This window comes from Polypterus senegalus, chromosome 10, assembly GCF_016835505.1.
Source record: "Polypterus senegalus isolate Bchr_013 chromosome 10, ASM1683550v1, whole genome shotgun sequence".
NCBI lineage: Eukaryota > Metazoa > Chordata > Cladistia > Polypteriformes > Polypteridae > Polypterus > Polypterus senegalus.
In genome coordinates, this window is record NC_053163.1 from 10,782,708 (window position 1) to 10,808,810 (window position 26,103).

General features: G+C 38.4%; 1 protein-coding gene across 2 annotated transcripts; it reads right to left on the bottom strand.

The window, feature by feature from the left end:
- Positions 1-336: 336 nt before the first annotated feature.
- On the bottom strand, positions 337-24,877 carry LOC120536187. Of its 2 annotated transcripts, none has more exons than XM_039764517.1 (8): positions 24,785-24,877; positions 24,676-24,702; positions 20,392-20,694; positions 16,489-16,782; positions 7,929-7,967; positions 5,068-5,151; positions 2,336-2,358; positions 337-733 (listed from the first exon to the last, which is right to left on the bottom strand). In XM_039764517.1, exons 1-8 carry the CDS (start codon positions 24,813-24,815, stop codon positions 593-595), a joined length of 942 nt encoding a protein of 313 aa, XP_039620451.1. In that variant the 5' UTR covers positions 24,816-24,877; the 3' UTR covers positions 337-592. The 2 variants fall into 2 exon arrangements, with proteins under 2 accessions (XP_039620451.1, XP_039620450.1); XM_039764516.1 differs by having other exon boundaries at positions 337-739.
- Between the last annotated feature and the right edge of the window lie 1,226 nt (positions 24,878-26,103).

Sequence of the window (26,103 nt, forward strand, 5' to 3'; positions counted from 1 at the left end):
ATGAATGCCGTGACAGCTGCGACCGAGTACTTGGAGTTAAGTTGAATTTGTTCACTGTGGGTGTCAAGCTCCATCAAGACTGTGTTTTGTCGCCACTCCTATTTGTGGTTTTCATGGACAGGGTATCGAGGCGCAGCCGAGGATGTGAGGGTGTCCAGTGGAGGAGGCGAGGGGTGCATTCTTGCTTTATGCAGAGGATTTTGTTTACTTTGCCTCATCTGACTGTGACCTGACTGACTATAACCTTTCATTTCAAGTGTGACCAATGTGTTTTCAGTAACACTTGTAAATTAAATAAAAAGGGCAACTTTAATACAGTAGGGAACATGTTTTTATTTATAGTTATTCTTAAAAGAAGCCTATCAAAAAGAACTGACAGTTAAAACATAAGCAAAACCCTAGGGAACCACATTATCTTTCTGTTTATTTCCCAAAAGGTCCGGCATTTACCATCAAAACCTTTTAAGGACACGGTATGTTTATTGACTTAGTGCCAATGAGACGACGCTACATGTCCATCTTATGATCAAAAATTTCATCTGAGCATTGCGATATAGTGCAGCGATTCCAGCTTCAGCATGCGGTTGTTTCCTCATGTCAGCACAGTACGAGTCCTAGACTTTTTTATGACCTGGGAATACAACTCAGTACCAGTTGGTTTTCTTTGCTGTGCACTGGCGTCACATGCGTTGTCCTGTATATATGAATAAATAGTTGATGGATCTTCATTACTCTGCACCTAAAAGAACAACAACCTTTATTTATATAGCACATTGTCATACAAATAATGTAGCTCAAAGTGCTTTACATGATGAAGAAAGAGAAAAAAGACAAAGTAAGAATTAAAACCAGAGAACACTAATTAACATAGAATAAAAGTAAGGTCCGATGGCCAGGGAGGAGAGAAAAAACAAACAAACAAAAAAAACTCCAGACGGCTGGAGAAAAAAATAAAATCTGCAGGGGGTCCAGGCCATGAGGCCACCCAGCCCCCTCTGGGCATTCTACCTAACATAAATAATCAGTCCTCATGGAAGGACTTGATGATGACGGTCACGTGAACTTCTGGCCTTTAATCCATCAATAAAACAATTAAGTGAAAACAATTAGCAAAGCAAAACAGTTAGAAAACAAATTCCTCTGATATAACACATTAACTGTGGTGGGCTGGCACCCTGCCTGGGGTTTGTTTCCTGCCTTGTACCCTGTGTTGGCTGATATCGGCTCCGGCAGACCTCTGTGACCCTGTAGTTAGGATATAGCAGGCTAGATAATGGATGAACGGATAACACATTAAATGTGGCACAGTGGTTAAAGCTTTGGACTTCAAACTATGAGGTTTTGGGTTCAAATCCCACCCTGAGCAAGTCACATCACCCACCTGTGCTCCAACTGGAAAAAGAAAAGAAATGTAACCGATTGTATCTCAAAAGTTGTAACCCACCTTGGATAAAAACATCGGGCAAATTTAGTGCAGGCTTTCTACTTCCTCGGGAAAACGTTAAAAAAAATCATTTTTCAGATTTATACTTCCGTTTTAAAATTCCCTTTCTCAGTGTAGAATCAGAAAGGGCCAGTCACAAATATAAGGCAGGAATTTACACTGAATTGAATACTAGCTCACCAAAAGGGCATACTGTACTCACAAACACATCTACAATGGGCCAATCAGTCTAATCTGAGGCTCACTGAACTCCCTGACAAACCCACCGAGTCCACATACACAGTGTCCAGGCTGAGATCAGGTGATTCAGCAGGGAGTACCCTAAGGTCTTTATCCCAAGACAATTTTCCACTAAGACTGTGTTGATTTATCCATTCTAACAAATATGCTATATTTATGACTTATTTTTGACATTAGCTTAAGAAAAATAAATTTTCACATATGTGCTCAAAGGATTGCCATCTGGGCTCATCTGAGGTACGTAACACTACTCTGGGACGAGAACGGCTGCTGCTGCTAATCATGTCATCTTCCATTCCCTCCACAGATGCCCAAAGAGCACAGCTGACTCCGCCCCTTCCAGTCTCCCACCTATAAATCATTGGATTGACATAAAAAGGCATTACTCTGTGATGAGAGCACACCGCAGGACAGAGCTCCTGTTCTGTGGCCTTCGATGAAGGAACAGATACACTAAGCCCTAACCGGCTCTCTATTTTTACCTGTTTGATTTCTTTTTCTGCTCCATAGAGGACTTGATTTGCTTTCAATTTTCTCGATTAAAAGCTGGCACCCCAACATTTATTGCTTTGACTTGCCGTTCCTCAGTCGACCACAACATCCGCCTATCCATTCACACATTTCTCTGAAACCAATTTTTCTATTACTCACCTGCTGATTTTTGCGTTGGAAACCTGTAAAAGAAAACATAGAAAAGTGGGAAAATATGAAAGTAAATTTATAATGGAAGTTATTTAAAATAAAATGGAAAATGGCCCTTCAATTAAATGTATATGGCTAATTGCTATTGCAAAAAAAAAAAAAAAAATTGTAAAAAATTGTAAATAGCAATGAAGGAAAGACCAACACGTGTGATAATAGCATTAACAGTCAATACTGGAACTTAAAGAAGGTAAGCATGTGTAACATATCCACTGTAGTTCTTTTAAACTTATATCTGAATCGTTTATTTAAAAAATATTACAGTATTTCTCTCAAATTTGAAAATTAGGCCAATACAATGCTTATCCTTTTAGAAAGGTCTGTATCTTTGAAAGAAGCCAACTAATCCAGCACCTCAAACACTGAGTCGTTAAACTTAATGATGAGGAGGAGGTAGCTAGTCTGCATTGTAATAGTGAATTGAGGAACCTGACCTTTAAAGAGTCAATATGATCCTTTTGAGTGGCATGGAAGAGGACTATAAGTCAGAGAATAAGATACAAGGTGGTGGCGGGGGGATCACAGTCAGACATAAGCACAAGATAACACTGTCCAAGGCCATCAACAGTCAGACATAAGCACAAGATAACACTGTCTAAGGCCATGAACAATCAGACATAAGTACAAGATAACACTGTCCAAAGCCATCAACAGTTAGACGTAAGCCCAAGATAACGCTGTCCAAGGCTATCAACACTCAGACGTAAGCACAAGATAATGTTGTCTAAGGCCATGAACAATCAGACATAAGTACAGGATAACGCTGTCCAAGGCCTTCAGCCCAGAGCTAGACGTGTCCAATTGTTTTCATGACTTTGCAGAGGTGGAGGAAATCTCCAGTCTTTCTGAAACAGCAGGTAGAGACGAGGAGCCTAACAGGTCACCTCTACCACAGTCCTCAAGAAGAGGGATGGAATGATAGTGTTATGTTAAAGCCAGGGCTTCCCGTTTCGTTATTTTTAGATTGTTATCTTTAAAGTTCTTTTTTGTTTTATGTCATTTATGTCAACTTATTATTTAATATCTTTGTATTTTGTATTTAAGTTTAAATCAATTTCTTGTGTTTTGTGGGTAGAACCCAAAGAGGCAGGGTCACCATGACATTACTACAGAGGTACTACCCTCTGCTTTTATATTGATGTTGAAGAGATGATCGCAGTAGTGTGTCATTGCAGTCTATGAAAAAGATCTTGCAGCTTTGTTTTGTTGTATTGTTCTATTTTGCATCTTTTTTTTTTAAATTTGGCTTATGGCTTTTGCAAACCACAGATACAGTCCCAGTTTAATGAAATGCTATGCTTTAACACAACCACAATTCCCTTTCTTTCTTTCTTTCTTTCTTTCTTTCTTTCTTTCTTTCTTTCTTTCTTTCTTTCTTTCTTTCTTTCTTATTTTTTTAATACATTCCTTATTTATAAAGCTTATTTGTTATCTTATCTTTCAAGACAATGAATGCAGCATGGATGATTTTTGGGATCTTGTAGTTTATGCACCAAGGATAATCCAGGGTGGTAGCGAAAAATCTCCAACAAAAGAAAAATTAGAAAATATAACATTTATTTTTTCAGTGCCCCAAAAATCACACACTTTGATGCAAACAATCACTCTGAAGAACAGTTAATGTGTTATGCCAAGGCAAAAACCGCATGCAAAATACATAAATAAACAAACAAATATGTACAGTATATATAAAAAATGAAGCCTCCAGATTATCTTCCTTCTTTCTTCCTAAAAGACAGTCAAGGAAGGGTGATCTCTAGCAGAAGACAACATCTTAAAAATAGAAATGATCCGCCATTTCATCTTACAGTATGACTCCCAGGAGCTACCTTCACTCTACTGGTTCCTCGGTGGTTTCTTCTCCCAGCAAAGCACAACCTTCTCTAACAGAGTTACTCTAAAGGTTCTCTCTATGGACTCTGCATCACCTTCTCTCTTTTCAGTAAATCAGTAGGACGCTAGCATGAGCAGACAAGACAAGACTGATGTAAATGACAGTTGACCTTTGAACATCTGACTCTGAGCAGATGCCCAACCATTTTTTTCAGGCACCTTCCACTACACCCCTACAAAACCAACCAGGTAAATTCAAATAAAATTATTTTAAAAGGGAAAATAAATCTATAATAGTTTCACTTACAAACTAACCTCAGTCATGTGACACTGCCTACTACATGGCCTCCTCCATCATACAGCTCCTGTGTAATTGGTGTTGCTAGGCAACAGAGGTAGGTGAGTAGGGCCAATGGGACGAGGAGGGGTCGGGGTGGAGCCCTACACTGTCCTATCATAATAACGATTTTATTAATGAGTGAGTCTGCTTAAATAAGAATCATAAATCAGGTACAGCCAGTGCAGAACACAGATAATTGATTGGATGGACACTAAAAAACTGTTATGGTTTTTATTTTCTCATAGAAATGCTTTTGTTAAGTGAGTTACCATTTTAAAAATTCATGAAGTTAGTTAGAATAGCATTAGTTAGTATACAGTGCAACATAATCCAATCTAAGATAAGTACAAGTACTCCCTAAATGCTCTTAAGCATTAATTATTAACCCCCACCTGCAGATAAAATCAGAGAATTTCTAGGAGTTACACATTATTTTCATTTTTGAAATGCTTCACTAGTTGAAAATGTATTATTGAATGAAGTTATTAACAAGACTGGAAGAACAAACCTTGTCTGCAATGGACACAAATGAGAATTCCTCCTGCTATCAGCAACAAGACTACAAGTCCAAATATGCACATCAGATAGAAACCTTAAAGAGAAGATAAAGTAAATTGTTTCAAAGGAATTTAGGATATTATATTTCTCAATACGGTTTTGCATTTTAAAAGATCATTCAAAATAATGAAGTATATAGACTGTTCATCTACTGCACTATTATACCTTACATTATAAGAGACATTTTTAGGGAGATTAATGAAAGAGTAATTTTGGGATAGGAAGCCAAAAGGTGTAAAAAGAAGCAGACTGAAGACAAACATGGGGTCACAAGCGACAGCTCGACTTGTAAATACTAAGTGGGTTGTGTTTTCCATGCCAAGGGCAGCAGCTATAAATTGTCTTTTGTGATGTTCTGCTAGCAGAATTTCTAACACTGCGGCTATATTATGTTATCTTGCTTGTGGTGAAATCTATACCTTGATACTGCACAACAGCACCAATAACATCGATTTTTTGACAATTAGTTATATTGAAAAGGAGTTATATATTAATGTGAACAAAATAAATGAATCGAGTCTTGCTACTTACAAAGATTATGAATAGGTGTTCCAGTCTGTAGTAGAATGCATCCCATTACACACTGGTTAGCAGCCTGGTGTGCATCAAATAACTTTGAAAACTATTATGGTTTGTGTTCATTTTTAATGTGTTACTCATTAGGATATTAAAACATTTTAGCCTTGAACAAGTCATTCAGTCCAACAAATCTTGCCAGTCCTGCCCACTTAATTCTGCCAAAATAATGTCAAGCTGAGTTCTGAAGGTCCCCAAAGTCCACCTGTATACCACACTTCTTGGCTTCTTATTCCATGTGTCTATGGTTCTCCGCTTGGAAAAAAAAAAACTTCCTAAAGTTTGAATGAAATTTACCCTTACTAAGTTTCCAACTGTGTCTCCATATTCTTGCTGAAATTATTTTAAAGTTTGAATCTCAATCCACTTTACTATTTCTATTTATAATTTTAAACACTTCAGTCAGGTCTCCTCTTAATCTTCTTTTTCTTAAACTGTAAAGGCTTTCCTTATAACTCATCCCCTGTAGCCCTGGAATCAGCCTAGTCGCTCTTCTCTGGACTTCTTCAGTGCTGTTGTGTCTCTTTTTGTAGCCTGGAGACCAAAACTGCACACAGGACTCCAGATGAGGCCTCACCAGTGTGTTATAAATCTTGAGCAGAACATCCTTGGACTTCCACTGTACACATCAGGGCACTATATAACCTAACATTCTGCTAACCTTCTTAATGGCTTCTGAACACTGTTTGACAGTTGATAATATCGAGTCCACTATAACTCTTAAATTATTCTCATCAGGTAAACTTTCAATTTTCAGACTGCATATTCAAATGTAACATTTTTTACTTCCTGTGTAATATTTTACATTTACTGACATTAAATTTCTAGTGCTATAAATCTGCTCAAGCCTGTATGCTGTCCAAGTCTCTCTGTAATAATTACAGTTAGAGGTAGGGTTAGGATTAGGGTTAACCCTAAACCAAACTTTTTTTGCCATTATATGCTTTTGTATATTGCTGCTAGGGTGTTTGCTACCATGGAACTACAGATCATGACCTGTGATTTGATTGGATCAACCTTATAAAGATCAGTGTCTCACACTTCCCTGTCATCTGACGTTTTAGTGTGTGTTTCATTTTCTCAAGAATACCTAGTTAGATCTAATTTGCTTTGTCTTCCCTACTAGATTTCAGACTTAGCATTCTGGCTTCATTGTTTGGTTTAACTGATTTCCTCATTTCAAGTTTGACTCATTTATTAGAATATGTTTCATCTACTAGTCTCAAATCCAATCCGGACTTCCTCCTGAACTCCATGGACAGAGCAGGGAACAATGTAGGCATCTTTGTGAAGGTTACATTTTCATCCCTAATCTAAGGAGATATATTGTGTCAATTCTAGTTATGGTGGGAAAACTGTCAGTGATCCTAAATTTCTTCTGTATATAATACCACAATATGCCCTTCTCCCCAACCACACATGCCATCTCATACTGTGTGATCCCAAAGCATTTTCATGTCATCTGGGAGATATAATCATCCCAGTAAGTCCTGGGTCTTCCCCAGGGTCTCCTCCAATCTGGTCTTGCCCATAGAAGCTCCACAGGGAGGCATCCAGGAGGCCTTCATATCAGATGCCTGAACCTCCTCAATTGGCTCCTCTCGCTGTGGACAGTCAATGTCTGTACTCCAAACCCAATGTCTGTGCTTCTCACCCTGTCCCTAAGGGAGAGCCAGGCCACCCTCTGGAGAAACCAAATTTCAGCTGTGTGCACCAGCAATCTCAGTCTTTCAGTCATTACCCAAAGCTTATGACTGTAGGTGACGGTAGGGACATAGACTGACTGGTAAAATGAGAACTCCACCTTCTGATTCAGCTTCTTCTTCACCATAATTCATCATAATAACACAACAATTTAATCCCAAACCTTCTTCCAGGGGCACCTGAATTAGTTTAGTGGCTACATATGAACATTCTATATACAGTAGATTCAGAAACTATTCTGACCCTTTCACTTTCCGCACACTTTATTGTGTTGTAGATTTCATTTTAAATGGATATATTTGCCATTTTTACCTTTGAATTTACACTTAATAACCCATAATGACAAAGTACTAACATGTTTTCAAAAAATCTTGCACCATTTTCATAACTGGTGCAGAGGTAGATGTCATGATTGAGCTAACACAACCAAACCTCTGACTTTATGCTTTAGAGTCTTATGCACTAAAAATGGCTGAACCTAAGAGTCAAAGGTAATGAAAAAAGGCCAATGGCCAAAAAGGAAAATGTCACCTTTTCTTGATGTGTACTTAACAGGAGTGGCAACCGTAGCTGAAATAACAAAAAGAGCATTTTAGAATTCAGTTCATTTTAGGCAAGTCTTCAACCCTATCACTGGTACCAAAAGATCAGGGCCCAATCTGAGATCAGTTCCCATTTGTAATTTGATTATGTGTCAATTACCAGTGAGGGGGCACACACCATATACTTAAAAAGATTTTTTGTTATTTTATTTAATACTAGCAGAATACCCGCGCTTCGCAGCGGAGAAGTAGTGTGTTAAAGAAGGTACGAAAAAGAAAAGGAAAAATTTTAAAAATAACATAACATGGTTGTTAATGTAATTGTTTTGTCATTGATATGAGTGTTGTTCTCATATCTATCTATATATATATATATATATATCTATCTATATATATATATATATATATATACCCGCGCTTGGCAGCGGAGAAGTAGTGTGTTAAAGAAGGAAAGAGAAAGAAAAGGAAACATTTTGAAAATAACGTAACATGATTGTCAATGTAATTGTTTTGTCACTGTTATGAGTGTCGCTGTGATATATATATATAGCAAAATACCAAGCTTCAGCGATGTCATGTGTTAAAGAAGTTATGAAAAGAAAAGGAAACATTTTAAAAATAATGTAACATGATTGTCAAAGTAATTGTTTTGTGTATTTGGTGGCAGCGTCACGAAGTTGTTTTCGTCTAGCTGCATCAGAAAATGTACCACAACGTCTGACACGCCTCCTTTTTACTGTTTTCTCACAGCTTGGATTGCTGCTGTCATATAAATACACACACACACACACACACACACACACACATACATACATACATATATATATATACATATATATACACATACATATCTTCATATCTACATATCTATATACATATCTACATATACACATATATATATATATATATATATACATACCTATCTACATCATATATACACACACATACATACATACACACACCCAAATTATATATATGTGTGTGTGTGTGTATGTGTGTGCGTGTGTGTGTATATATATACACATACATATACTTGTGTGTATGTTTGTATGTGTCTATATGTGTGTGTATAGGTTTGGTCACTGAGTGCAAGGAAAAAATAATAAATTATAGTCTATAAGTTATTAAACAGTAAAACATTAACGTTTTAAGAAGTACAGGTACATTGAAATTACATTTTCTATGTGAACGTTCAAATTTGTGCCTCTGGTAATGTGCCTTACCGGCATTTAAAGAAAATTAGTTTTGTGTCCTCTGCAGTGTTAAGAGGCAGGAGACCCCAGTTTTTCAGACACGTTCATGATATCAAAAGTCTCAGCGCTCTTTGGAGGTCATTCATATATATATATAGCAAAATACCCGCGCCTCGAAGCGGAGAAGTAGTGTGTTAAAGAAGTAATGAAAAAGAAAAGGAAACATTTTAATAATAACGTAACATGATTGACATTGTCATGAGTGTTGCTGTCATATATATGCCTGCCTAAATAAGTCACCCTCGCTTTGCTCTTACTTTTTTACCGTTCATTTAATCATGGCTAGTGGCGGAAAAATTATAAAATGGAAGGAGGATGGCTTTACCAAAACAACTATTGATGGCGAATCGATTACTCATAAAGCTTGAATTGGTGATGTTTTTCTATGTTAACCTCATATTTTTTCATACTTCTTCTCAAACTAAGGTGGTGCGAGGGTAAAATGAATCGGGATGCGCTGATCAATGTAATCCGTGTACCAGGAAATCATGCATTGACAAAAGCTCCCTTTGCTTGTAATGCAAAGTGTGATTAAATGCATTATTTTTTAATGCGTTATGGAGCACATGCATCGAAGCTTCTCAGCTGTGCTTGTGCTAAGAAAAGGAAAGATTTTAAAAATAACGTAACACGATTGTCAATGTGACCTTTTGTAAGTAGTGCCTGGAGGATTCAGTGTGTAGAAACTCTAGAGACAGCGTGTGTATTAACTTGTGGATTTGTCTGTGAGTATTTGGTGGCAGTCTGACAAAGTTGCTTCGGAAGACGGCGTTAGCGGCGGAGCTCAGCTCAGAGCGAAATGAGGTAAATGGGAGGGGAGATGATGACGTGACTCCCCCACCCGCCTTAACTGTCAATCCCCCACAAACACAGCCTCTCGGAATTTGCATAAGCACACCCCTTCACCTACAATTTTAACTTAGTTACAAAGTGATCAAAACTCTCGTTTATATCCTGCGTCCTCTCATTAAACTTGTATCCCGCATTACCTGTGGGCATGTGAAACGCCAGCGGTAGCCTGTCTATGAACTTAATTTAAAGTTTAGGTTTACACCTTGCTTTCTTTCCGAGGTAGCAACACTCATGAATATGGTAGTATATGTCACTCGCTCGCTTCTTATTGTTTCGCTGCCTTCTCAATTATATAATGCATGTTTTCTTAAGCGCTTTTTGGAGGTCTTTCTGGTTTTCTACGCACTGCGTTGACAGTCAGTTCACGTGATTACGTGGGAGGCGTGATGATGTCACACGAAACCCCCACGTCATTCCAGCTCAACTCCATTACAGTTAATGGAGAAAAATACCTTCCAGTTATGACCATTAGGCGTAGAATTTCGAAATGAAACCTGCCCAACCTGCCCAACTTTTGTAAGTAAGCTGTAAGGAATGAACCTGCCAAATTTCAGCCTTCTACCTACACGGGAAGTTGGAGAATTAGTGATGAGTGAGTGAGTGAGTGAGTGAGTGAGTGAGTGAGTGAGTGAGTGAGTGAGTGAGGGCTTTGCCTTTTATTAGTATAGATATGTGCATCATCATCAGATCAGAAATTTGGAACACATTATTAATGCGCTTCTCTCCTTTACACCCACAGAAAAACGGCAGAATAAAAAGCCCCCACATCAAACAACACTCCCATCTCCACTTCCACCCATACAATGAAGATGATTTTCCGGTTCCCGAGAATTACTCGATTACTACTACTCGCTGTATTCTGGGATTAGCAAATCCCTGATACGCAGGTTACAGTTGGTCCAGAATGCTGCTGCTCGCTTCCGGGTTGGGGCAAGAAAGTCTGATTCTGTTTCTCCAGTATTAGCTTCTTTACAATGGCTGCCTGTCAGTTTTCAAATTGATTTTAAAATCTTGTTGCTAGTTTTTAAATCTTTACATGGGCTCGCTCCTGCCTATTTATCCAAATTGTGTGTTTTACACCAGCCATCTAGAGTGCTTAGATCTTCTGGTCAGTTGTGTCTTGTTGTCCCTCATACCAAGTATAAAACTAAGGGGGACAGAAAGGGGTTTTACAGCTGCTGCTCCTCACCTGTGGAACTCTTTACCTCATCACATAAACGAGTCATCTACACAACTGTTCAAAACGAGATTAAAGACTCATTTCTATTCACTTGCATTCCGTGACCTTCAGTAATACTGATGTTTTCCTCATTGTGATTATGTAACATTACTTCTATTTACTATTTATTTTATTTATATACCACGTGAAAGGCAGTGCTGCTGTAGATGCTAGAATGTTTTAAGTTTGTGCGTTTCTTGACCAAACAGACAGACAGATAGATAGATAGATAGATAGATAGATAGATAGATAGATAGATAGATAGATAGATAGATAGATAGATAGATAGATAGATAGATACTTTATTAATGCCCAAGGGGAAATTCATATACTCCAGCAGCAGCATACTGATAAAAAACAATATTAAATTAAAGAGCAATAAAAGCGTAGTGCAAGTTAAAAAATGCAAGGTGGAGAGTGTGAGGCAAGTATAACGGTCTATAATCTTGTGTAGTGTTAACGTTTACATCGCCCCTGGGGTGGAACTAAAGAGTTGCACAGTGTGGGGTCTCCTCAGTCTGTCAGTGGAGCATGACGGTGACAGCAGTCTGTCCCTCAAGCTGCTTCTCTGTCTGGAGATGATCCTATTCAGTTGATTCTCCATGATTGACAGGTGCCTGCTCAGCGCCCGTCGCTCTGCCATGGATGTCAAACTGTCCAGCTTCGTTCCTACAATAGACCCTGCCTTCCTCACCAGTTGGTTCAGGCGTGAGGTCTCTCTCTTCTTTATGCTGCCTCCCCAGCACACCACAGCGTAGAAGAGGGCGCTCTCCACAACCGTGTGCTAGAACACCTGCAGCATCTTATTGCAGATGTTGAAGGATGCCAGCCTTCTAAGGAATAACCACATACTCACCTACCTAAACCTACCTGTACAGTTGTTGTACCTCATGTGTATTTCTGCCATTTCAACATTAAAAAAGTGTTCCTGCAATGGTTGGATTAGTTCCTGTGTTCTAACCGACACACCACAGCGACTACAGTGAACTGCAAATCTGCCTTCTCCTACGTTCTCACCTTCCTTTTCAATAATAATCATTAGAAGAACATGCCACTACCAGGAGTGCATTCAGAATGAACCGCAAAGGACTGTGGGTTGTCCTTTCCTCTGTAAGGCTGAGGGAAGTTCTTTGACAGTGTTGGGCAGGTAGCCTAATATGTCGAGGGACTACCCATAAAACAAACAAAATATTAAAGATATATACATAGAAATGAATAATCAACAATGTTAATATAAACAAAGGAATTACAATGAACAAAACAGACCTACATATGGCATTTGAACACCAGCCTGAGAAAGAAACTTGGCTGAAACATAACAAATAGATAGATAGATAGATAGATAGATAGATAGATAGATAGATAGATAGATAGATAGATAGATAGATAGATAGATAGATAGATATCCAGGGAGAAAATTGTTATTTATATATTACTAGCAAAATACCCGCGCTTCGCAGCGGAGAAGTAGTGTGTTAAAGAAGCAATGAAAAGAAAAGGAAACATTTTGAAAATAACGTAACCTGATTGTCAATGTAATTGTTTTGTCACTGTTGTGAGTGATGAGTGTTGTTGTCATATATATATATATATATATATATATATATATATATATATATATATATATATTTACACACACACACATAAACATATATATATATATACATATCTATACATATACACATATATACATACATATATATCTACATATATACACACACATATATACACACATATACATACATACACACACATATATACACACAAATACATATATATACATATACATACATATCTACATATATACACACACAGCTATTTCGTATCAGTGCAATACGCTGTTTGTTAAAACGGTTGACTCCTGCTCTTACATGCAATAACAAATCAAATCATTCAGTTGTCTTTGCTCATATGTCATTTTAGAGCTGGACGCCTGGCATCTTTTTTTGGCCACAAGTTCGTTTCTGTTTGGTGTGAGGTTCTGTGTTGTGGAGATTCTCAGGATGGATTGCAGGTGCTCATCAGTGAGGCGACTCCTGTGTGCTGTTTTGTTAGTCTTTATCACTGAGAAGAGCTTCTCACACAGATATGTGCTACCAAACATGCACAAGGTTCGAGCCGCATGTAGACTGACTTTTTTTGTTCTTCAAAGTCACCAAAGCGCCGTGCAAACTCAGTGCGCAATAACTCTAGCTTCGCAATAACTTGCAGCATCATAAGGTAGACTTGATTAACGCAGTGTTTGGCAAGGCAGCTGAAGCGCTGCATTATGGGATCTGTAGTTTATTGTGTTACCAGCGCTTCATATACCCGGGCTTTAATAACAATAATACAGTATATAACATGATCTCCCGGGCCGGATGTGGCCTGCGGCCCTTGAGTTTGACACATATGGACTAAATAGAACTTGAAAAGATATATTTTTCAAATGTGATCGCGCAATTCAGATAGAGTTGACGCAAGACTACAGCCTGCATGCCTCAATGAGTCATCCTCCCTCGCTCTTACTTTTTACCGCTCATCTAATGAATACACTGAGTATGGCTTTACCAAAACAATCATTGATGGCGAATAAAGTATCCATTATTCGAGTATGTAGAGCGGGATATATATATATATACATATATATATACCCGCGTATCGCAGCGAAGTAGTGTGTTAAAAAAGCTAGAAAAGAAAAGGGAACATTTTAAAAATAACGTAACATGACTGTCAATATACAGTATTTGTTTTGTGAGTGTTACTGAGTGTTGCTGTCATCAAGGATTTGATTATCATTATTTCTTTCAATCAGGTTCGTATTTGTAGGATGTGTTGTGTTCAAGTTACATTCCGTGTTTGTCAATCGTTGTAAAGATGACAGGTTTCATTCATCGATTCATTTCTTACTGCATCAATAAACAGCTCGTCTTCTTCTTTATCTGAGACCTGACACACTGCATGCACGGTTTTTTACACTGTCTTCCTTTAGCGGGACATTGACTTTTTCCAACGTGTGCTTTGTTTTGGATTTATGAATATGCTTATCAGACCCTTCATATTTTTTGCTGCCTTTTCAATTGTGTAATTCGGTTTTGTTCAGCTCTTTGGAACTGTTGCTTTTTATCTGTGCATTGCGTCAGTTCACGTGAGCCACTCGGTGTACATGCATCGAAGGTTCCCAGCTGTGCTGGTGCCATCTCGTGCTATGTCCATAGCTTTATTTAATGTTACCTTAGTCCTGGCACTTAAAACTTTCTCTCGCAGTTTCGCTGAGTTTGTGTCAAACACCACCCTGACCATCTCATCTTCCTCTCCATAAGCACAGTCCTTCACCCGTGAATATTTACCCGTGGCAGTTTGCTATTGGATTGCCGCTGACGGACGGCCTTATATGGGCAGGCACTAAATTACAAACGCCAGCGGCAGCCTGTCTATGAACTTAATTTAAAGTGTAGGTTTACATCGTGCTTTGTTTCAAGTAGCAGAACTCATGAATATGGTTGTATATGTCACTCGCTCGCTTCTGATTGTTTCGCTGCCTTCTCAATTATATAATGCATGTTTTCTTGAGCACTTTTTTGAGCTCTTCCTGGTTTTCTATGTACTGTGTGATTACATGGGAGGCGTGATGATGTCACACGAAACTCCGCCCCCACGGCGTTCAAGCTCATTTCCATTACAGTAAATGGAGAAAAACTGCTTCCAGTTATGACCATTACGCGTAGAATTTCGATATAAAACCTGCCCAACTTTTGTAAGGAAGCTGTAAGGAATGAACCTGCCAAATTTCAGCCTTCTACCTACACGGGAAGTTGGAGAATTAGTGATGAGTCAGTGAGTCAGTGAGTGAGTGAGTGAGTGAGTGAGGACTTTGCCTTTTATTAGTATAGAAGATTATTACTTATTATTTGACTGAAACCTTTCTATAAAGTTGACTTGTAAATTCTGAGATACAACTGGTCACATTTCTTTTGATTTTCAACACAAGCACACACAACTGAAGCGACTTGCTCATGGTCACATACTGTCAGCAGCATGACTTGAACCCACAGCCTCATATTGTATACTATTCATGACCATTGTTAGTGTTATTTTTTCATTTGATTTTGATATTTTTTGTTTCATTTAATTATGTCAATGTGGAAAGTCAGTTGTTAATTTTCAGATTTACACGTTGATATTCTAAACAAACAAGTGCAATTTCCTGCAAAATAATTTCATTAAGATACACTATATATATATATATATATATATATATATATATATATATATATATATATATATATATCTATCTATGTTGCCCTCTACTGGATATTTGGTGCTGTTAGTTTAGTACTATTTCATCTGCTACTGTGTCCATGTGGGTTTCCTCAAGGTGCTTCAGTATCTTCAAACAGTCCAACGCCATACAGGTTAAGTGAACTGGCACACTTGAATTGGCCCTTGTTGTGTGTGTGTGTTCACCCTGCGATGGACTGGCACCCAGTCCATGTGTTATTTCTGCCTTGTGCCCAGTGGTTCCTGGTATGGGTCCAGCTACCTCATGGCACTACCTTGGAAAAGTAGGTTAAGAAAATGGATGGATGGATGCTGAATGATGAAAGTTCATGCCGTGTCTTTTAGAGAACCAAAAACCTATTGGCATTTGTACTTGCATATAAAAGAGAAAATGACTCGTTTTTGTCAGCTCCTATTAAAGAAAGTAAACACGTTAATCTGAAAGAATTCCCATGTCTTGTTGTCCCTGACCAGACAACTGCAGTGGGTTCAGCTTCCCTGACTCCACGGGATTTCATTGTAAAGGCTGTCCACAGAGCAATGCCATCTTTGTAAATTTCTGAAGATTGGGATGTCCCCACATGTTAGGATCTTCCTCACTTCTGCTTGTCTCTCCTTTGTAGCTATTTTGGGGAAGTGATGGAGGGAATAAAAGTTGTGCCCATAGTGCTATGTGAAATGTATCAACCTTCCATCCATCCATCCTTTATCCAACCCACTATATCCTAACTATAGGGTCACAGGGGTCTGCTGAAGCCAATCCCAGCCAACACAGGGCGGCAAGGCAGGAAACAAACCCCGGGCAGGGTGCCAGCCCCATCGCAGGTATCAACCATCAGAGAATTAACCAAACTTTTAATGAGAGTGTCGAGAACGTCTGAAATACGTATTCTAATTTTAGGATCAGTCTGATTAGTGCCTCATCTCTTTGTTAATTCAGGCCAAGAAGTTGTAGGAAGCCTTACCACCATTCCAGAGAGTGACAGGCGGACTCTTTATGATGTGAGTGTCTCCCAGTCTGAAGGAGCACACGTAGGTCCCTTTACTGTTCCTTGTATGGTTCTTTATTTTAAATGTGGTGGCTGATATGCTGCCCATTGGCTGTGAGGCGAGAAGCACACCATCTTTGTAGAGTTCAAATTGACCGCCTTTAAAAGGGGTTATTCTTTTATCTTTATGGAACAAGCATGTAAACTCCGCATCCTCATCCAAAATTGAATTCTCTTTTTCTCTGTAATGGAGGAACAAGACCTGTGAGTCTAAACAAAAAAACAGAAACAAATGAAACAATGAACCTTCAAGTTTGTTACAATAAATATGAAAACATGTTATGTATTATTATTATCATTACTATTATTTCATTTTCTACTTTAATTCTGTTAAACATACAGTCATATGAAAAAGTCTGGGAGCCCCTCTTAATTCTTTGGATTTTTGTTTATCATTGGCTGAGCTTTCAAAGTAGAAACTTCCTTTTAATACACGACATGCCTTATAGACACAGTCGTATTTCAGCAGTGACATTACGTTTATTGGATTAGCAGAAAAAATGCAATATGCATCATAACAAAATTGGACATTTGCATAAATTTGGGCAACAGAGATATGACATCAATACTTAGTTGAGCCTCCTTTTGCTCCTTTGAGCCTCTAGACCAGGGGCGGGCAAAGTCAGTCCTGGAGAGCCGCAGTGGCTGCAGGTTTTTGTTCCAACCCAGTTGCTTAATTAGAAAATGAGCCAATAATGTAATTTAATTGCTTAGTTAGTGCTTTAACTCTGGCATGTCGTGATTTGTGGCCTTAAATGGATGAGTAATTCTCATTCCTTCACTTTTTTTTCTTCATTTACCTTCCAAGTATTTAATTAAACCAATTAGTGCACGATAAATTCACACAGAAGTGTAAATGGAAACAAGCTAAATGGGGAACTGCTGGTTTCTTTTGTCATTTGTATCTTATTGCTAATAAGGAGCGTTTAAAAACGAAGGACACAGCTGTTTAAGACTAAAATAAGCAATAAGGGTTCAAAATCTTAACAAGTACTTCATATTAAGCAATTGGGTTGGAACAAAAACCTGCACCCACTGCAGCCCTCCAGGATCGACTTTGCCCACCCCTGCTCTAGACGCTGTCCTCCTATAGCCTGTGATGAGTGTCTGGATTCTGGATGGAGGTATGTCTGACCATTCTTCATACAAAATCTCTCCAGTTCAGTTCAATTTGATGGACAGCCTGCTTCAAATCATCCCATAGATTTTCGATGATATTCAAGTCAGGGGACTGTGACGGCCATTCTAGAACATTGTACTTCTCCCTCTGCACGAATGCCTTTGTAGATGTCGAACTGTGTTTTAGGTCATTGTCTTGTTGGAATATCCAACTCCTGCGTAACTTCAACTTTGTGACTGATGCTTGAACATTATCCTGAAGAATTTGTTGATATTGAGTTGAATTCATCCAACCCTCGACTTTAACAAGGGCCTCAGTCCCTGAACTGGCCACACAGCCCCACAGCATGATGGGACCTCCACCACATTTGACAGGAGGTAGCAGGTGTTTTTCTAGGAATGCGGTGTTCTTCTTCCACCATGCAATGCGCTTTTTGTTATGACCAAATAACTCCATTTTTGTCTCATCAGTCCGAAGCACTTTGTTCCAAAATGAATCTGGCTTGTCTAAATGAGCATTGGCATACAACAAGCGACTCTTTTTGTGGCGTGAGTACAAAAAGGGTTTCTTTCTCATCACCCTGCCATACAGATGTTCTTTGTGCAAATTGTGCTGAATTGTAGAACGATGTACAGATACACCATCCGCAGCGAGATGTTCTTGCAGGTCTTTGGAAGTGATCTGCGAGTTGTCTGTAACCATTCTCACAATCCTGCCTCTGGATATGCCACTCCTGTAATTTTTCTTGGCCTGCCAGACCTGCTGGGTTTAAAAGCAACTGTGCCTGTGGCCTTCCATTCCTTACAGTTGAAACTGACAGTTTAAACCTCTGAGATAGCTTTTTGTAGCCTTCTCCTGAACCATAAGACTGGACAATCTTTGTTTTCAGATCTTCTGAGAGTTGCTTTGAGGATCCCATGCTGTCTGTCACTCTTCAGAGGAGAGTCAAAGGGAAGGAAGCACAACTTGCAACTGACCACCGTAAATACCTTTTACCACTCATGATTGGACATACCTGTCTATGAAGTTGAAGGCTTAACGAGCTCATCCAACCAAGTAATCAGCATTGAGCAGTGACAGGCATTCAAATCAGCAAAATTACAAGGAAACCCACATTTTTGCACAGCCAGTTTTTCACATTTGATTTAATTTCATACAACTGAATATTGTGTCACTAAAAATCTTTGTTAGGAAAACACCGCAGTACTCCGATGTTCCTAGGAAATGAAAGACATACCACTGTTATCTTTTTTGTTGAAAGGAGAGTCAATTATTATGCAGGCTGAGAGGGGTTCCCAAAGTTTTTCATACGAGTGTACTGTAATGCACAAGTACTGCAATCAAAGTGAAAAATATTGTCTGTTCACTAAAATAAATACAAGCACGATATTGCAGTTGGTCTTTCTAGATTAGAGACCCCATCACTAAATTGTATTCTGTTGCGGGGTTCCAGAAGAAAAATTGTGTTATATAATAATGATACAAATTATACCAATTTCCAGGAAGCTTTGAAGATAAAAAGTATGCAAAAAACAAATTCCTTGGATGTAAAGCATGTAAATGTCATTCTGGGAGCGCTTCACAAATATTTTAACGGTTATGGAAAGAATAAAAACCAAAAAATAACAATGGCTGCAAACTAAGACAAACACCCACTAATATTAGATTAATACATAATAAGTAGGAATAGAAATACAAAAATGCAAATCAGAAGCACACAGACACATAGGAATAGATGCATAGAATGTGGAAAGAGAATCATAAAATGCCACGAAAAATTAAAGAAAATGCCAATTCATAATTATAGCCAGAAATGATCATGAAGACTGAAGCAAAAACATTATGTAAAACAAAGCAATATGCAAAATGAACAATCAAATGAGATAAAACCCAAATTCATTTTAATACAAAATATCAGACACTGCTATGGAGACATTACTGGACTCACTGAAGCATGATAGCTGTTGTTCTAATCAAGAATGAGAAAATAAAATCGGCTTTAGGGTTTCTAAATACTTTCGTATTATTCTTGCAACATTTTTGGTCAAAATATTAGATAATTAATTTTCTATTTCTTGATAAACTTAACTAGCCTAGAACAGGGGTAGGCAATGTCGGTCCTGGAGAGCCGCAGTGGCTGCAGGTTTTTGTTTCTTAATTAGCCGTCAATTATTGCTGATGAAGCCCTTATTGCTTAAGTGATAGTTTGATGCTTCATTTTAGTGGTCTCGCTTGTTAAGTTTCCCCTCCCTTAATTAAACAGCTGCATTCATTGTTTTAATGGCTCCTTATTAGCAATAAGATGTAAATGACAAAGCGGCAAGTAGTTCTCCATCTCGCTTGTTTCCATTTACATCTGTGTGTGTTCATCATGCACTGTTTGATTTAGTAAAACACTTAATAGAACAATGTGACAGACTGAAAATGATCTGTTTTAGGCTTCAAATCATTTGGATGATACCCTTGGAAAGGAAAAAATCTACAAAATAAGAACATAACATTGCAGACTAACAAGCCATAAAATTAAATAAGGTCTGAGATTGGCAAGGATTGGTTTCTAATGAAGCAACGAACGAAAATCTGCAGCCAACTTTGCCTACCCCTGGCCTAGAAGATAAGACTGACCTAAATGACCTAATTTATTATTAACCTGCTCACTATAAAAAAAAAACAATCAGTTTGAAGCATGTCTTATTTACCTTTAACTTTCAGACTAACAGATTTATTGTTTGTAATGTTTAGTCCTCCTGGACTCTCTTCTCCATAAGCACACGAGTAACTCCCGGTCTCCTCCACAGTAACGAGATGAAGTATAAAAGTGGCAGCTCCCAATTCTTTCAGTCCTGGTTGGGTTTGGACTTCACGGCCATCTTTAAATAAATAGAAGGCTCCATTTTCCGACTCATTTAGGTGGCTTGTTGGTACTCGACATTTGAACATCACTGTCTCCCCTTCTTCAGCTACTTCTTTGTCGGTGGTCACTTTTCCTAAATACAGCTGGCCTGCAAAGGCATGGCGGATTTGTGTTAAGAGTGGGCAGAGTTCAGAGCCCACTGTGTAGTAACTGGTCCAAAAGTTTACCAAACTGGTCTGAGTGGAGGTAAATTGATATATTTTGGCAACACTAACTTACAATAATTTCATTAATAAACATGTAAAATGGATTAACGGCTCCAACTTTATATTAGGTACCAGAAAAATATCTAAATGTAATGAATATATGATTTGTAATATAATTGTTGTGATTTGGAGTCCCAAACATAGCAACATGGGTGTAAGGTCTCCAAAAAGGACAACAAAAAACAAGGCTACAGCCTAACCAGCCCGCCCAAGGAGACTCACTCCAAATTCAACTTGCCTCAAAACTGCCAACTTCCAGCCTAGCAGACCCTATTGTTGTGAGGACCAGATGTGATTCTAAAACGAGAATACACGTCTGGGAACGATCCGTTAAAAAGTGTCAAGTGAAGAGGGGCAAAATCTTGTGCTGTAATGGCCCCACCTAGAGGGGAACTTCCTAAAACTCCCGCTCCCAAGTTTCTCCAGTTCATGCTTTTTAAACCAATCGCTGGGATTTCAGGGAAACAGCAAAATATACTGAACAAAAGACTTGAAACTGAGAGAAAATAAAAGCCCATATTGCTGTTATCCACTCAGGAGCTCAGTAGCACAAGGTATCTGAGACTTAATAATTAATTGCATGATGTAATGAGCTCTGTGATAGTGGAGACAGACAGACAGACAGACACACAAAGACCACCACAGCTACTGTGCGCCACACATTCGAGAAGCGCCCCATTCTGCTATGATAACTTTCTGTCATTTTAACTATTGTATTACTATATGACATAACAACAGCAAAAAGAGTTTAGATAAGCATCGTGGTCTATGGATATGTACCGTGTTAAAACGCTGCGGCTATTTTATCATGACGTGTTTGCATTTCCAATTAGACAGTCATGTTACATTTCTGTAGTCATTTGTTCAGATGTGCAGTTAGATGGTGGATGCCGTGTAGCCTTGTTCAGGGTTTACTGGTGTCATTTGGTCAAATTGTTGATCCGGGTGTTTTGAGTGCTGAAATCTGTGTCTCCTGAGGCTCTTCGTTATCTGCTCTCTTAATGGCAGTCCAGTCGAGGGAGTGTGGCACATCGTTTTACTTCATATTCTCATGAATATAACTTCCAATTCTTTCAAGCTATGACAACTCAACGGAGGCATAGCAGCCACCCACCCCGACACAGACAGACGCTAGAGGCACACTTTCAAAAGAACACTTGATTTTATTTTGTTTCTTCACTTGTCGGCATGTCTTCCCCGTTCCCACAAGTACACAACACAGTCTCCGCACAAGCACAATCACAACCCAATCCTTTGCTTTTCTTTTCCTTTCTTTTTCTCCTCCAGTCCTCCTTGGCAAGCTTTGTCTCCCTCCTCCCGACTCTGGCTCACCGAGTACTGTCTGCTGGCTCCTGTTATATGTTAACCGGAAGTGCTGCAGGTGTATGATGGCCTACTTCTGGTCGCACTTCCGGGTGTGGTAAAATAACCACCCATACGGGCTCAGAAGCAGCTGCAGCACCCCTGGATCCCAACAGGGCTGTATACAACTCCATCTCTAATAAAAACCTGCAGGAGTCCAAAGTGCCACTGTAACTCATGGGGGCTGCCATCTAGCATCCCGGGGAGGTAATGTTCTGTTCATACTTGTTTCCCCGGTCCTATCAACAACAAGACAAGGACCTCAGTGGTCCATGACAAAGCTTATATCAACTCCTACACTTTCATCATAATGCTGAACAACGAGAGCCCACACAGAACCTGCGACAACATGTCATTAACGTTTACCACTCATCCATCGATGCCATCAAATAACAATGTATATCCTGATGCTACAGAAAGGTTTTTAACCTTTTTTTTAAAGTTATATTTATTTTTAAAACATGCAATGTGCTCTCTGTACACGAAAAAGACATTTCTATGTCTAAAAGGGTTTTTTAGGAGATGGTTCATTGTAAACCAAAGCTTGCTGTTTTGTCAGACCAGTTAACAAGATCTCCTCTGATCTTTGCAGCTCAAAATCACTACCACTACTTTGAGCTCTGCCTTCATGAGGCATTGGATTGGTTTAAAAAACGACAATCAGTGAACCATCTAATTGTTCCAATCCAGTTTTATACAAAATTCACTCATGGTTGTCTCCAGCTTCAACGAGATTAAACAGACCCTAAGCAAGGCAGGCTAGCAAAATAATCAGAAATGTCACATAAAAGTCTAACAACAGGAAAGGTGACTTGTGTACAAAAGGGCAACCAAAGAATATTTACTAATGAAGCATTTATTAGTAACAACATTCAAAACGGCAAAACTAGGCAAAAATAGTTACTTGAAAGGCAATCCTAAGCAAAGAAATTCAAATCAACGATCCAGAAGAGAAAGCCAAGGACTGAAGGAAAACAAAGTAAGAAAACCAGAAATCAAAAAAAAAAAAAAAAGCAAAACTCACAACTCTTTTAAAAATAAAACCTGAATGATCTCCTACTTCTGAGCCTTCTCTGCTCTGGTTAAATGGAGGAGTAGTGACATCAGGGTGGCCCCGCCTCCTGGGGCCTAATCCACAAATCACAAGGAATATCAGGACATTTAAAAGAATGGTACATGACCATGTAGTTAGGATATAGCAGGTTGGATAATGGATGGATGGTACATAATTACAAACATCATACAAAATACACAAACATATGAACAATAATTCAAAAACAACAAAAATGGCAATAAAACACAAATATGTTAATAAATAAAGGGCGTGCAGAAGCAATATATAATAATGTTTGTTAATGACTTAATAATGAAATTTATTATAAAATGTTACTAATATATGAATTATTATTTAATGACATTTGTAACTATTTGACTGTAATTCATTTGTTAGTCATCATATGTTTGTTAGTGACTTCTTCATTGAAATTATTATAATATGTTTCCTTTCCTATTGTATGAAAATACTGATTAGTCAGAGGAGTAGTGAATTCTCTTAAAGTGATTTATGGCACTGGGTCAAAAACCTGCTCTCAGTTTAAATTGTGATGCATGAACTTTTGCCAAGAAGTCTTTAGCGTGTGGCACTGTGCTTTGGTGGGTGTAAATTATAAATAAATATATGTGTTCCAAAATTAAAGTTAGCAAGTAAATCAAAAAATGTCCGAAACTAAATATGTGTATAATGATGGCTTCAACAATTATTAAAAGCAAGCAAAGTCAAGCAGGATTAGAATGAAGTGAGTTATTATAACGCTAAAGTGTAGCAAATGGCATTTAATAAGTTACGTAAATGAAAAATCTTTTATAGAGTGTGTGCAAGTTGTTAATTGGGGTTAGCAGACATGGTTAAAAAGTGATACTGTGCTTCACGAAAATAGTGATATATAATAATAAAGAAAATAAAAACACTTTAAGTTCATTATTATTTAATTGCAAATGCAAGAGTACTCTTTTCATCCCACCAGCTCAGTCCACTTTAGGGTCACAGGTTGTAGGCTTTTTTGGCAACATCAGGTGCAAGGCAGCCTCCAGCACTGAGAAGCCAGACCACCCCGGCCCACCAGCGAAAGCTTGGTCTTAAAAAAGAAACTGTGGGCTATAAATGGAGTGGGGAGACTGGGATAATAAAATACTGAATGTGGCTTACAGTTTGGAGAAGCGGACGATTAAATAATAACACGAGGAAGACTATAGTTATCTACTCAATTATCTCTCACATTCATAACAAAACATTAATTGACTCTCACAAATTAGAGAATGTTATATTTTTTTAATAAAAATAGTACACCCAGTTGAGAAGAGAGTCCCCGTGCCTGTGGTGTAATAATTATAAATCAGATTATTTAATTTCTTCTCTTCTGCTTGCAAGCCTAACATTTTTATAGATTAATTTATTATAATTTTTATTATGTGATTGCATTTTTCTGATATAAAACACATACCTGATGAAACCAGGCAGAACACTGCAGCTGTAAATGAAATGACAAAACAACATTAAAATCAATTTCAAGCACTTTTCTCAATCATGAAGAGACTGTGAAGAAACCTTACCTGCTAAGATGATGTCGACTGTCCACTGCATTCTTGTTTTATGCTCAGTTAATCGTTTCTAAAAATGACTGAAAGGATCTGAAAGCTGACCAAGATGCTGTGTGCCTGAAATAAAAAGAAAAGCATCTCGTAAAGCACTGAAGTATTTGACCCTTAGACATGGACAACTTGCTACCTAGTGGGCGGTTTGAGGGTTTGGGAGGTGCTAATAAAACGTGTGGCTTTCATAATAACTCCCCTCTACTCTAAAAACACCTTCTGCCATTCTAAGGTTTTTCTGATCTTAATCATTGCTGTGAGCCACCCAACTGTCCATTCGCAACAAGATAACATCACAGCTTTTCTCTGCAATTATGTAACCCTGAGAAGGTAATGCATTGAAAAAGCATTCAACACCAACAGTTTCGTCTGCAGACATCCCATATTTCCCAGGACATTTCAGCCCTAATTTAATTGCTCCAGCCTATTCTTAAACAATCTTTACTTCTCCCACACTTTAAACATGACTAATATCCCATTGATGGAACTTCTGCAGTCCTTGCAGCATGAAACTTGATCCTTGAAGCTACCATACGATTAATCACCAAACACATCAAGATCAGATGATTGCAAAACTCAGAAGACGTCAACATACAAGCTGAGAGTGCAGCTTACTTTAGCGGCCCACACACCCCCAGGAGAGGCGAGAAACACATTCCTCAATTAGAGAATCACCACATCAAAGGTATGGACCTCAGCTAGAGAATGATCAGCCCAGCATCTCCAACTATCAAATAACAATTTACAAATTCTGTTTTTTGCATTTGAGGTCAGCAGTTTGCACGTATAATTAATAACATGTGGACCCATATGATCTGAGCGGGTATGTAAGACGTCATCCTACTTCCATTGAGTTGTCATTTGTGTGAACAGCATTGATCTCAGTGAAGGATTTGGGGTTCACAGAATTGTAATACTGTGTTTTCTCTTGGTAGAATCCTCTGATACTCTACTTCCCCTTTGTACAGTTGTGGACAAAATTTTTGAGATTGACTTAAGTGTTGGTATTCACAAAGTTTGCTGCTTCAGTGTTTTTAGATCTTCTTGTCAGATGTTTCTATTCTATACTGAAGTAGAATTACAAGCATTTCATAAATTTCAAGGGCTTTCATTGACAATTACATTAGGTTTATGCAAAGAGTCAATATTTGCTGTTTTGAACCTTCCTACTTTTTCAAGACCTCTGTAATTCACCCCGGCATGATGTCCATCAACTTCTGGGCCAAATCCTGACTGATGGAAGCCCATTCTTGCATAATCGGTGGATTTTTCTTTGTTCA

What these genes read in the sequence shown, in the direction of transcription:
- LOC120536187 (XM_039764516.1), bottom strand. Translation starts at nt 24,815, where the DNA reads ATGCAGTGGACAGTCGACATCATCTTAGCAG. An exon ending in TTGTGTCCATTGCAGACAAG is followed by an intron (nt 2,359 to 5,067) that starts GTTTGTTCTTCC and finishes TTTCTTTTACAG; the next exon opens with GTTTCCAACGCAAAAATCAG. An exon ending in TCCAACGCAAAAATCAGCAG is followed by an intron (nt 740 to 2,335) that starts GTGAGTAATAGA and finishes TTGTTCTTTTAG; the next exon opens with GTGCAGAGTAATGAAGATCC.